General features: G+C 33.8%; 9 protein-coding genes and 2 pseudogenes across 11 annotated transcripts, besides 3 other annotated features; 1 reads left to right on the top strand and 10 right to left on the bottom strand.

Annotated features, from left to right (window-relative positions):
* Positions 1-1334: part of a mobile genetic element that runs on past the window's edge.
* On the bottom strand, positions 250-1078 carry TVAGG3_0528210 (annotated as a pseudogene). Its single transcript has one exon. A coding segment is annotated over exon 1 (829 nt).
* Positions 1335-1345: 11 nt separating the features above from the next.
* Positions 1346-12790: part of a mobile genetic element that runs on past the window's edge.
* Positions 1973-2209, bottom strand: TVAGG3_0528190 (uncharacterized protein; the record flags this gene model as incomplete). The annotated part of the gene is made up of 1 exon (XM_001293916.1): positions 1973-2209. One exon carries the CDS (start codon positions 2207-2209, stop codon positions 1973-1975), a length of 237 nt encoding a protein of 78 aa, XP_001293917.1.
* On the bottom strand, positions 2258-2716 carry TVAGG3_0528180 (repellent protein 1 family; the record flags this gene model as incomplete). Its single annotated transcript, XM_001293915.1, has 1 exon — positions 2258-2716. One exon carries the CDS (start codon positions 2714-2716, stop codon positions 2258-2260), a length of 459 nt encoding a protein of 152 aa, XP_001293916.1.
* On the bottom strand, positions 2747-3760 carry TVAGG3_0528170 (KilA, N-terminal/APSES-type HTH, DNA-binding family; the record flags this gene model as incomplete). The annotated part of the gene is made up of 1 exon (XM_051237528.1): positions 2747-3760. One exon carries the CDS (start codon positions 3758-3760, stop codon positions 2747-2749), a length of 1014 nt encoding a protein of 337 aa, XP_051095352.1.
* Positions 4102-5067, bottom strand: TVAGG3_0528160 (organellar and viral DNA polymerase type B; the record flags this gene model as incomplete). The annotated part of the gene is made up of 1 exon (XM_001301770.2): positions 4102-5067. The coding sequence occupies one exon, from the start codon at positions 5065-5067 to the stop codon at positions 4102-4104; it is 966 nt and encodes a 321-aa protein (XP_001301771.2).
* TVAGG3_0528150 (KilA, N-terminal/APSES-type HTH, DNA-binding family) lies at positions 5342-5608 on the bottom strand (the record flags this gene model as incomplete). The annotated part of the gene is made up of 1 exon (XM_001301769.1): positions 5342-5608. The coding sequence occupies one exon, from the start codon at positions 5606-5608 to the stop codon at positions 5342-5344; it is 267 nt and encodes an 88-aa protein (XP_001301770.1).
* Positions 6049-6255: a mobile genetic element.
* Positions 6866-7951, bottom strand: TVAGG3_0528130 (integrase core domain containing protein family; the record flags this gene model as incomplete). The annotated part of the gene is made up of 1 exon (XM_051237527.1): positions 6866-7951. The coding sequence occupies one exon, from the start codon at positions 7949-7951 to the stop codon at positions 6866-6868; it is 1086 nt and encodes a 361-aa protein (XP_051095351.1).
* On the bottom strand, positions 8012-8779 carry TVAGG3_0528120 (phage tail repeat-like family; the record flags this gene model as incomplete). Its single annotated transcript, XM_051237526.1, has 1 exon — positions 8012-8779. The coding sequence occupies one exon, from the start codon at positions 8777-8779 to the stop codon at positions 8012-8014; it is 768 nt and encodes a 255-aa protein (XP_051095350.1).
* On the bottom strand, positions 9317-10183 carry TVAGG3_0528110 (organellar and viral DNA polymerase type B; the record flags this gene model as incomplete). Its single annotated transcript, XM_051237525.1, has 1 exon — positions 9317-10183. A coding segment is annotated over one exon (867 nt), but the record flags the coding sequence as incomplete, so codon positions are not given.
* Positions 10917-11668, top strand: TVAGG3_0528100 (annotated as a pseudogene). The gene has a single exon. A coding segment is annotated over exon 1 (752 nt).
* Positions 11935-12555, bottom strand: TVAGG3_0528090 (uncharacterized protein; the record flags this gene model as incomplete). Its single annotated transcript, XM_051237524.1, has 1 exon — positions 11935-12555. The coding sequence occupies one exon, from the start codon at positions 12553-12555 to the stop codon at positions 11935-11937; it is 621 nt and encodes a 206-aa protein (XP_051095348.1).

Below are 12790 nucleotides of genomic sequence, written 5' to 3'. Positions count from 1 at the left end.
ACGTTCTCACGAGCTTCGCCCTCACCGCTTTGCGGTCTATCTAACTTATTTCTTATATCATCTATACGCTTCAAAATGTCTGAACAATTGCTAACATCTTCTACAACAGTTATTTCATCATGAATGACCTTCAAGAACAAGCTCATTTAATATGCTATTAAAATCATCTCAATAATGAGTCCATCCTTTCCATCTTTAGGTAGCACAACATCTTTCATTGAAGAAGGTTCGACAAGTCTTATGTTAAACTTACTGACAAAGTTTGTTATACTATAATGCTTCGGCGGCGAATACATATAGTTTGAAAGACATAATATAGATTCTTCAGCAAATTCACTTATACTGGATTTTATAACAATGTTTTCACGAGACCAAATGCCACCAATTGAAAAACTTGTAAGCAATCCTGCTGAACCTTCTACTGTAAACGTCGATGGTAACATTCCACGAAGGTCATCTATTGACATCTTTGAGTCACTGAATTTAAATATTTTCTTAAAGCAATCGTCATTATCTAACCATGCAATAGCTTTGAAGTTTTCATTCGAATATACATCTGCTTCATTAAATGTAAACCTGACTTCTTTGCAGAGACGACTTTAAAATCTATTGAGTTTGTTTCAAAATTATATGCTATGGTAACTTCTGAAGGTAATGGATGTCCTTCCGCAGTAAGTTGTTCTCTCACTACCGTTTGAAGCTTTGTGTTAAAAACTTTCATGTCATCTCCTGTGTCTAGGTTCACATACACAGCAACAGGAAAACTATCTTGCTTCTTTGTTTCATCATTATACCTCAAAACATTAAAGTTCTTCAATAATATTGTCCTTCCTGCTGGAATACTTCTAACTTGTCTTATTTCAATAGCTTTCTCACCTCTTATATACTCTACCCAGTGTCTTGGATATTCATAAGTATACTGACTTTCTTGAATTTTGGTAGGTTTCATCATAACGTGTTCATAGTATATCTTTATACTCTTGTCAGTTAGACTCGGTGCTATGTTCTGAATATTTCTGACTTGCATTTTTAATGGAGATAAAATGAAGCATTTAATACATGATGTAGATGAAGACATGAATGAAACTACAGACAAACTTAACCCTTCTCTTATTCTTCCTTTCAGCAAAGATTATGAATTCTGTTCAAATGGTGTGTATTTCTATTGTGGAAAGATGGGTTCAGGTAAGACATTTAACCTCATTCGTCATATACTCATAACAGAGCGTTTAGGAAACGACTCTTACTATGACCAAATCATTATATCAGCAACTTCAGACTCTATGGATTCAACAGCGAAAACATTTATGTCAAAAGTTCAAGCCTCTGTAGTTAGTAAAACTATGTTGGGTACGGAGGCACTGCGCGCCTCCTTACTCATTATATGTGAATTTGACACTTTACGAAACCGCTAACGTATATTTTACAACATGAACGCAAAAACTAACTTAACCTTAACTATTTACAAAGCCGCCAACTATTTCACCTCACTAACGAACTCACTAATGAAAAAATAAACGTTCTCATAAATTTTCTTCAATATCTTCATCGTCAATGTTAACTCTATTGTAGTCATACTTGAAGTCATAAAGTTTCTCAAGTTTTGAAATGCATAGTCTTGTTAACTTACCTTCATCATCATAAGTTTTTATAAAACTACCATGACAATCTTTATATACAGTCAGTGTATAGTCAACTGGTCTAGGATGAAGTGTAAAGAACATGTTATACTCAGGAAGGAAGAATAAATGTTTAAATGTATGTTTGTTATATTTTTCGATTTGTATGAGTTGCTTTTGTTCTGTCATTTATATAAAAATAAACTTAAAAATAAAATAAAAAAATAAACTTAAAAATTAATGATATCACCACCCTCACACGTATGAAAACATAGCACAAAAATAAATTTAGGGTAGAAGGTTAGATCTAACCCGATAACTACCCTCTTTCCTACCCTGTTGAATTCATTGCTTTATAACTCTCTTCCTTTCTCCAACTCTTCTAGCTTCTTCTTAAGTTCAGCAATGTTGTCCTCATGAAGTTTAATCTTTCTCAAAATTCCTTCTTTATCTAATGGTTGCTTTATCTTTCTAAACTGAACTCTACCATCCTTCATAGTATGAATGTAAAAACCTTCTGGAATAGTTCCTGATTTAATGTATTCTACCAAAAACTTTTGTTTCGTTGCTTCAGTGACTTTAGTCGTCATTTCAATCAAATAAAAATTTTAATATTAAATAAAAATAACGTTATTTTTTCAGTAAGGAAACGCAGGAGTTTTACGATTTATTTGAGGAGTAGGTTCTGGTTTAAATGTTGGAGTCGGTTTAGGAGTTGACTTTTGAACAGGAGTTTGTACTTCCATAGGTTCAGGAGTCATTGAAGGTTTTGCTTGTGAAGGCGTTGGTTTTGACGAAGGTGTTGGAGTTTGTTTAACTTCAGCTACTTCAGTATTATTTACAACATTTGCTTTATTTCTTTTCAACATCATAACTGCTACTGCTGTAGCTAGCAAACCTAGTGGGTGACCATATCTTATATAAGGACTTGACCAAATGCTATTTTTGACAGGAGCTGGTGGAACACCTAACCTTGGTGAGACTGCTCTTTGCCATTGTGCAGCTCGTAAGAAATATTCAATAGGTGCTCCATAATCGTTTGGTAAAGTTTGTTTCACAGATGGTGAAGGTTCACGAGAGCTTGATGAAGAACTCATTTATAAGCTTTAAAAATAAACGTTCATCCTTTATTCCTCACTGTCGTCCGCAGCTAAGTTATAGTCATCTAATCTTATTATTGGGATTCCATTAGCACGCACCTGAATGGCAAAGCAACAATCCCTCATAAATCCAATAAGTGGCTTTGGTACATTTTCAGTTGCTAGTTCAATAGGTCCTTTAACAGTCAATTTGTATGTTATTGGAGCAGTAGATGTTTGACCTTGCTGGAAGCAAAAGTCCACTTCTGTTGGAAAACCACATAAGAAATGTGTGTTGTCATAGCTATCCCATTTATGTTCCACACTACCATCATCCACCAATGACCTCATAACATCTTCATTAAATCCTATCATATCATTGTTTGTATTGCAGGCGTTCGCAACCATTTCATAAAATACAGGTCCATATGATTTTTCAGGTTCTGCAGGCTTACTGTAAAAGCTCTTGTTGTTTCTTCTCACTAAATGCAACATAACCATGTCACTGTCTTCTTCTTTCTCCAACTCTTCAGTATAAATCATATACTTATAGTTCTTTTCCTTTCCTTTTGGTACTGAACGCGGTATTCTTTTCTGTATGCTTTTGTCTTTGGATTCAATGACTTCATCTTTTGCATGAAGTTTCTTTTCCATCTCTCCACGTTCTGCTTTATATAGTTCATCTAACATCATGAAAATATAACAAGCATAACGAGGTGAAGCCCACATTGCTACAGCATTTACTAAAAGTCTATGAACATAATAACCTTTCAAACCAGGAGCCAAATTCTTGCGATTTTCATACGGAATCTCTTTCCCCGGTTTTCCGAGGGAAGCAATCATATGAGGAAATTCTTCTAAAAGTTCTTTTGTCTGTTGGTTTTCAAACCAATGATATGCTTGCTTTGTAGAACGAAGAGCATTCATTATACTCTGCATTTGGTACATGTCATCTTTGACTGAACGAATGAGACGTAACTGTTTGTTATACTGTATGTACTCGTATTCTTCATTTATAGCTTCATGGACTATAACTGTTGTTGTGTTCTCTGATGTTGACATTACTGTCTTTACATACAAAATAAAAAAATAAATAAAAATAAAATTAGCGTTATTTTTCTAACTAATGAAATTCATTATTTTTGTGCTGAATTCAATAAAAATATATTTTAGGGTAGATGGTTAGATCTAACCCGATATCTACCCTCATTTCTACCCCAGTTATTTTATAAACGTTTCACATGATATACGTTATTTTTTAAATTTTGTGAAAACTCAACGGTTTGACACATGCCCTAAAAATTATTTTACTCAGAATTTTGTTGCTGAATTCAATAAAAATATATTTTAGGGTAGATGGTTAGATCTAACCCGATATCTACCCTCATTTCTACCCTCATTATTTATAACCGTTTTACATGGTAAACGTTATGAATTCGTGAGATTCTAAACAGTTTTGTAGCTTCTATTTCTTCGCTGAGGATATCAAAAATTTTAACAATGCCGAAAGTTTCTTTATACTTCTTCTTGACGTCAGATAGAAGGAAATCGTCAGCAGTTGGATAGTTTTTGTTCAGAAATGCTAACATGTCCATTTTATCTTCTACCGGCTTCTCTGCCTCCCTCTTTAAATCTGCATAGTCGTTTCGCATACGTTCTATCTCTTTTACTGAATAGTTATATTTCCTCATTGCTGCTTTACATTTAGAACATTGCGGATTCATTTTTGCGTTATATTCTGAAACCTTACCTGCTAAAACAACTAAGGCGTCAATGGTTTTCTTTAAATCTGAAGCAGTTGGTTTTATCTGTTCATGCCATACCTTACCTCTTCTATCTTTATCTCTTATCTGCCATACACATTTTGCAACTAATGAAACAAAGTTGTCGTATGTCTTAAACTCCCCCGATTTATATATGTCAGAGATGTTCTTATATACCATGTCGCAATCTTTGTCCATAACTTTATGGTTGCAATGATATCCTAGAAACTCATAATTTACCTTTCGTATGAACTTCTTTGTTTCTGCAGAATCACTAACTTTAACTTCTATTTCATCGAATTCAGGAATAGTGAGCTTTTGTTGTTGGATTTCAGGCAATTTTGGTAAATGGTCAATAATGTCCTGCATTTCATAAAGATATTCTTCATTTTCTTCATCCTGTGCGGTACAGTCTAAATTACTTGTTAAAAGTTCTTGCTTTATTCTTTGTATTTCTGTTCCAAAACTATATGAAGAAGGAATGAAGTTTTTCATCTCTACTAACATAGATGTTGGATTCATGACTAACGAGTTTGGTGCTGTTGTTGTGGACAGAGTCCCGCCGTTCGCGGCTTGAATTGTTGTTGTGCCGATTGTTGAAATCATATCTTTTATACAAAATAAAAAAATAAATAAAAATAAAACTAACTTTATTTTTTCTGTCTTAAGGAAATTCATGAAAATTCGTGAGGGTAGAAATCGGGTTAGATCTAACCATTTACCCTAAACATTATTTTTGCTGAATTCAGCAACAAAATGAACGAGGTCAGGATGTATGTAAATACCTTTGAATTCATTTATAACGCCCTTAGTAAGCTCATAAAATGCTTGTTTTGAGGTTGAGCCACTTTTGGCTCGACCGTATTCTTTCATCCAAAACTCAAGAATTTCCTGCATGAATTTTGTATAAAAAGCAACCGCCGGAATTCGGACTGTTGCTATATTCTTCACAAAACGCCTTATAATACTCTTCCCAGGACTTATTTTCCAACAACTTTCTAAAGTCTTTCCTAAACTGCTGACACATCTTTGTTGCATTAATGTAACCATCCTTGTCTCTACGTAAGACTTCAATACCGTTATAAGTGCCTTTTGTGAATGTTTCGCCATTATATTTGTTAGTGAATGTTTTTGCTTCGACTGACATTTCTGTTCTTACATACAAAATAAAAAAATAAATAAAAATAAAACTAACTTTATTTTTTCTGTCTTAAGGAAATTCATGAAAATTCATGAGGGTAGAAATGAGGGTAGAAATGAGGTTAGATATACCCATCTACCCTAAACATTATTTTTGGTCATGGGCTATGCCCCGCCGCTTTGCGTCTTAATGTTAAAATAAATGGTACCATTAATGATATCATGACTGTTCTCGTTCATGTCTGATTTACATCTAATGAAAAAGTGTTTCGTACCGAAATGGCTCACAAAAAAAGTGACAGAAAACCTTAAATTGCGCGGCAATTTTAATTAAAAAAATAAACATTAATTTTTGTGATTGATATTATGCATTTTATTTATATTATATAAGATTTAAATTTAGGGGAAAAATTGGGGAAAAAAATAAGATTGGAAGTCTTTAGGTAAGAAGGAAAGGGCAAGAGATATATAGTGTACCTATATACCTCTTGCCCTTTCATTCTAAGTAGAAATGGGAGAAACTTTGTCCGCATCATAAGTTATGCGGACAAAGTTTCTCCGATTTCTAATGGGAATTGCAGGCTATGAGGCACTGATATATAATCAGTACCTCATAGCCTACAATTTCCCTTATTAGACTTCCAAACTTTGAGTTATTTCATTGTGTTAAATTTGATTTATTTTGAAATTTTTATAAATTAAATTTTATATAACATAAAGCGTTATGAATTAGTATTTCCATATGAATTTTATCTCGAAAATAGTAATTCTGTACAGTTATATTTCGGTTAATTTTGGAAATTTCTAGGAATACTTTAAGATAGTATGATTATATATAACTCTGCCTTCATGATTTATTTTAGCTTTCGCGCAAATATCAGTTAACTTAACTCCATTATTTGATTTTGTGATGGCTTCACAAAGCCAATCAATATCAATCTCTTCTGGAGAATGTCTTCTCATCTAGAATATTTTCAATACTTTACATACAAACATTTTTATTTCTAAAAAACTTTTTAATTTTTTCTAGGATATATGAATGAAAATAGTTAGAACAAGATTTTGAAGCTCAAAACATTAAAAATTATTAAAGATTTGTATAATATGATTAAAAATGGGAAATAATATGAGGCAATATAAAGGAATATGAATATTAAATAAATATATCTAAATAGAAAGAATCAGAAAAATCAAATTATTGGCGCCAAAAATGTCACTTTTTTTGTGAGCCATTTCGGTATGAGATAACATCTAATGAAAAAGTTTAGAAGAATTTTCTTATTCTTTCTGGCTTATTTTTATCTTTCCAGTACTCCCGCTCTAATGGTCCCAGATGTGTTGGCTTCGACTCTCTCAAGTTCTTAGATGGTATAACATCTTCAACGCCTCCTTCATATCTTACTTTATAAGTGTCATCGTTTATGTTGTAGCCAAGTATTTCAATAACCACTCCTCGCTTTGCTTCGTCAATGGTTTCAGCAAGTTTGCCATTACTACTTTCAACTAATTTATGACGAGGGTAAAATGCAATAGAGTCGTCAGCAGCTTTTATAAGATATCCATTACCTTGCGTAGAGTCTACGATATAATAATTTCGACTTAACCTTAAACGTTTCTTTGTCAACGGTTTGTCGTCAAGAACTACACGAACTTTTGTACCAGGAATGAGTGTAAATTGTGTTGAATTTCTGATATTTTGTGTTTGGCTTCGTTTCTTTTGTATATACTTTTCTTCTTGTTGTTGTGTCATTGAATTTGGTGTATGTCCTGTTGTAGAATGTGTTGAGGAATTATATACTTCGAGAAAATGTTTCATTGTTTCTTCGGTAAAGTCTCGCTCTTGATTTAAATCTCTTAGTGTCCTTATGAAGCGGTTTATGATGCCGAGTATGTTATGGTTATGGTCTTCAGTAGTGTAGTGAGTTATGTTATGCTTAATGAGAAATTCTGTGATTTCATTGCTGAGGTATGCACCGTCTTGGTCTGATGTTAAAGTACTTGGGCTATGTTCTGCTACAAACTTTTGTAAAACTCTTAACACTTCACGAGTTCCTTTATTTTTCATTGGATATGCAAAAGCTTTGCGAGTGTTAACATTAATGAAAATCAAAAATGGTTTATGTCCTCCTTTTCTGCTTTGAATGAGAGTGTCAAATTGGTATGCGTCAAGAGTGTTGGAGTAAATTGGTAAAAAGTAGTCGTAAGGGTTTATTTTTGTTTGATGTACAACATTTTTGTCAAAGAACTTTTTAACCTCAGCTCTGTTAGTAAATCCCCAACTCTTTGCAGCTTCATTGAACTTCTTAAATGACCTCCATGGATGTTGTTCGAATACTTCTTTCAAGCTCATTTATGTAAAAATAAAGATTTTATTCAAGACGGTAAGCCTGCAAAGCAGGCTCAAGCGCGTTCATTGAACGCGGTACCATGCATAAACCGTCATAAATGGTGGCATATAATCATCACCCGAGCCTGTTGGATTTGTTGTGAAAGTATGGACATGATTTCCTCCTGGTTCAGTTGGTCGAAAAGTCTTTTTTGCTGAATTGTTATAAGATGGAGATAAAACATCATTGCCAGCTTTATAGTCTGAGTTGTATAATGGGTGGTCTCTTAATGAGTGGCTATGGTCGCCAGAAAAGTTTGTAGTTCCTGTATGAGTGTGCGCAGGTAAGTTTGCTTCTTTAATTTTCTTTGAGCCTCCTGTTTGCTTTGAAGAGTTAGCACAGTATAAGAATTTGTCTACAATCTGCTGCCACGTACCAAAACCTAAAACACTTGCTGGATTTGTTGAGTTCATTGACGTATAAATAGAGCCTATAGGAATTAATGTTTGAAGTATTTCAGTCTTTAATGTTTGAAGCTCTGTTTTGTCTGCTTTCTTATCATATAAATCTTGAGCAGTGAATTTAACATTATTTTCATCATTCATGACATAAACATTTTTACAGCTAATTTCTTTCTTCGTTGTTATGTTTTCATTCGAAGTTAAACCTTGTGGAAAGTTAGGAGGTTTATAATATAATGCATCCCCACCAGTTCCGCCAACCGTTCCTTCAATACTTTCTATAGCAACAGTTGAGAAGGAGTTATGTGTATGTTCTTTATCTGCTTTCTTATCTAACATTGCTGGTAGTTCATATGTTTCAAAGTTTCTGACATGACCTTCAATGTTCATACATTTACTATTTAAACTATTAAGAGTATCTTTTACGCTTGTACTTGGATTCTCTAAAGGTGCACTTGAACCAAGGGTATAGTTCAATATTATGTCGTCTGCTCTAACAGTAGTGAAGGATTCATGTGTATGGTTCTTGTCAGCTTTACTATTTAATGTAGCTTGAAGTTCATTTATATCGGAGATATTGTGTTTATGAGATTTCAAAACTTTGTTCGTTGCGTCAAGTTCATCTTTGTCAGCTTTACTTTTAATAGCATCTTCAAAAGTTATTTTTGCCTTAACTCTCAAAGTAAATCTTGGTTCAACTAATACACCGTTAACAAAGAAATACGAAGCATATATTTCATCGTTATAACCAAATGCTTCTGATGCTTTACCTGTGTCATACTGTACAGTACAGTGTATGTCATAACCTTTAGCACGAATGTATTTATATCTTCTTTCATTAACATCTTCAGTGCTTATTTGTTCATCCTGTATTAAATATCCGTGGTAGTCCGTTATAATTTGTTCGTCTGAACTTATATAATGAACATGGTTTTTATCTGCTTTTTCGGCTAATTTCTCTTCTATCTCATTTATTTCAAGTTCATGCCTACCACCACCTCCCGAAGAAGTATTTTTCTTCAGCTCTTGAAGAACGTCCACTTCGCCATCTTCGGTGTCAATAATGAGACTTTGTGTTAAAACCTTTCCTGTCTTAATGGATGTTTGTAAAACTTCTTCTTCACCGTGTTCGGGGTCATGGTCGTCATCATATCTTGTGAAATCAGAGATGTTGTCATACATTAAGCATATCTGTCTCAAAAGTTCTGCTATTTGAAACTGGAACGAAAGATATACAGAACTTTCATCATCTCCTAAAGTCAAGTCTGCTTTCTTAAGTATTTCTTGAATGTATGCAATGAGAACAGAGTACCTTGGAAAATATTCGAACAATATTTCATTAGCTGTTGGTTTTGGTGGTTCTTCTGGAGTTTCTGTTGTTTCAGTTCCTTCTGTAGGTTCTGTTGGAGTTTCTGCATCTCTTGACTTCAATGCTCTTGCTCTCAAAGACCTAAATGTTAGAGCACCAGGTTTTACAAAGGACTTTATAAATGCTTTAATAGTTCCTGGTAAGTTATTGTTAGCATTAAGTAAGTTCCTTATGCTTCCATCATGTACGTCCATAGCACTATGTAAAAAATCTATACTTTTCTTGTAGTCAGCAATAGACTGACTGTGATTTTTTAAAGATTTGTCAATACCTTTAAGCCAATCTTCATGCATGTCTGATACTGATCCAAGAATATCATTTGCTTCCTTTAGTGTATTTTGTGCTTCTCGTAAAGTATCCAATCCCGTACGTGCATTGTTTGCTATACGTCTTACAGTATCTATTTGACTCCTTGTTTCTTGCATCCAACCAGATAAAGTTTTAATAGTATACGAACCATTTGAAATGAAGTTCAAAGCATTTTTAACGTCATCTAAAGCTTCTTCACCAAGTACCGCCCATATCTTTCCGATTTGGTATTGAAGAACTCCATATGAACCAGCTGTTAAACCAGTATTATATAAGGTTCCATATCCATGATTTAGCAGTTTTTCCATCCTTTCCATCTTCACCATCCAAACCGTTTTCGCCTTGAGGTCCTTGTATTCCTTGTATTCCTTGTGGTCCTTGTGGTCCTTGAGCTCCAGTGTCACCCTTCTCTCCTTTCAGTTCATCTTTATGTTCGTTATAATATTCTAATGTCATAAGGTGTACATCATTACTGCTACCAGCAACGCCGAGAATTTGTTTCTCATTCATGACTAAATTCTTTAAGCATTTAATGTTGTCGTCAAATCGAAAGCTCTTTAACAATTCAATGAGAACATTTAATACTTTCACTAATGAGGCATCTACTGTAGAATTTATATATTGCATCGTTCCATCATTTATGATAGGAACTTTACTTATTGTAATGAATGGGTCATAAGTGTTAAAAGTATCGAAATCAATGACTTTTTTAGTTTTTCCATCGTCAATGACTAAATTGTTACCTTCCACTGTGAAAGTTGAGTTTTCATTTACTAGTTCATGTGCTCTTTCTTGCTTCATTTGTTTCATACGCATATGCAGCAATAGTCATATTTTAATGAGAATAAAATGTTGTTCTATTTGCAAAGTACAGACCCGAATGAATACGGAATAGTAAAACTACAAACAAACTTAGGTCTTCAGAATGAAGCGCTTGCTTTCAGAGTTGTTGACTTCAATACTATCGCAACTTTTGTCATAACAGATGAAACATATTTCATAGAGATTGAAATAGATGACAAAGAAGTGTTATAACATTTCCTAACAGAGCTGGGTATAGAATAGATAAAATTGCTGGAGTCATAGATACTCTCATAAATGAAGAAACTATTGACAACATAGATGTCGAACTCTCTTCTGAGGGAACATTGAAGTTCAGCAGCGAGAAAGAGTTTAAGATACCAAGAATGAGTCATAGAGTTCAATTGCTTCTGGGAGCATACCATATGACATTTCCTTTGAAAAGTGTTGACAAAACGATTGAGATGAAATCTGTTCCATATGTATGTTATGGCAATTGTTTGTACATTGAGTCAAAAATAGCTAATGTCACAGGTATTTCAGGAGTTAATAGTAAAGGTTCAGTAGAATATAAGTCTTTCTGTTATGAAGTAAATTCAATGTTCATTCCAAACGTTCCTGTCATAGCAACTCATTTAGGTAAATGGGTTCGCATTAGTCCTCATAATTTGAAAGACATGCAATTCAGACTTGTTGACTTTCAAGGAGAGCCTGTAGAACTGAAGGCACCAGTGCGAATGACTGTTGAAGTAGACTTTTTAGATAATATTAAATGCAACAGCTTACAAGAGAACTCATAGTTAAAAATATAAAGTATGAATGTTATGTATTAGGTCATGAACTTTGGTTGTTGCTGTTTGATGAAACAAATGAGTTAGTTATGTCAGTCAAGAGAACAGAAAAATATTGTGTTAGTGAAAACTGCACCAAGTCAATAAGATTAGGTTTGCATTATGAAGATGAGTTCGATACTGTTGAAGAAGTTTTGGATAGATATTACAAATTGCTAACTTGAAATTTTTTTGACTGACGGCACAAAGCGCCAAGACCGAAGGTCCTGACTGCTTTAATTTACTAAAACATATTTCAAACAAAGCTTATAGTCAGTAGATAGTTTTGTATACTCGTTCGAATATCTATACTTAAACTCAACTCCTGTAGTTCCTGGTGTTTCAATGATGCGGATGTTACCTATTTTCATGAATATTGGCGTTTGACCACAGCATTCGATTTCAGGGTCGAGATAGTCAATGACACATTGTTTCCCTGTTATTCGTGATATAACATTTTCAAGGTCCTCCTTTGTTAGAATTATTTGGTTCTTGCTTATAAGATTTGTCAAAAGCTTCTTATCGTCTTTGAGTAAAATTGTTTGGTATAACTGAAGAAGGTAATGGTCTACGTTATCTGAAGGATTTGTTTGAACATTTGTGTAAGGATTGTCGTTGGCTTCTCTTGAAAGAACTTGGTCCAGTGGTGGATACTCTAACTTAACATCTGATGTAGCGTTAGCGTTAGCGTTTGAAGCTGTGTTTAAATTCACCGACTTAAGATCTGGTTCTTTTTCTTTCAAACACTCCGAACTATAGTTCTTTATGACAATATTGTTTGTCGTTCGTGAGTCAACATTTGATGTTGGTTCAATTGGAACATTAACGGCACCAGCTAAGATGGATTTGCTTCTCATTTCATATAGAATAAAAACCTTTTATATGTAGGAAATGAACAATATACTCGACAAGGGTTTGAATGTAAAGCTAACGAATGAAAATATTGTTGAATTCACTGAGACAGGAGCTGTGTATAAAGATGTAGAACTACTGAACAAAAGAGCTAAGGGAAGAAGCAGGAACATGAACAAAGGGTGGAAGCCTATAAAATTTTATGTCAATGATGGCTCAGGAGGTTCAAACATAAAGTAT

This window comes from Trichomonas vaginalis, chromosome II, assembly GCF_026262505.1.
Source record: "Trichomonas vaginalis G3 chromosome II, whole genome shotgun sequence".
NCBI classification, from domain to species: domain Eukaryota; phylum Parabasalia; order Trichomonadida; family Trichomonadidae; genus Trichomonas; species Trichomonas vaginalis.
The sequence above is the reverse complement of the archived record's forward strand: the minus strand, read 5'-3'. Positions and strand labels throughout refer to the sequence as shown.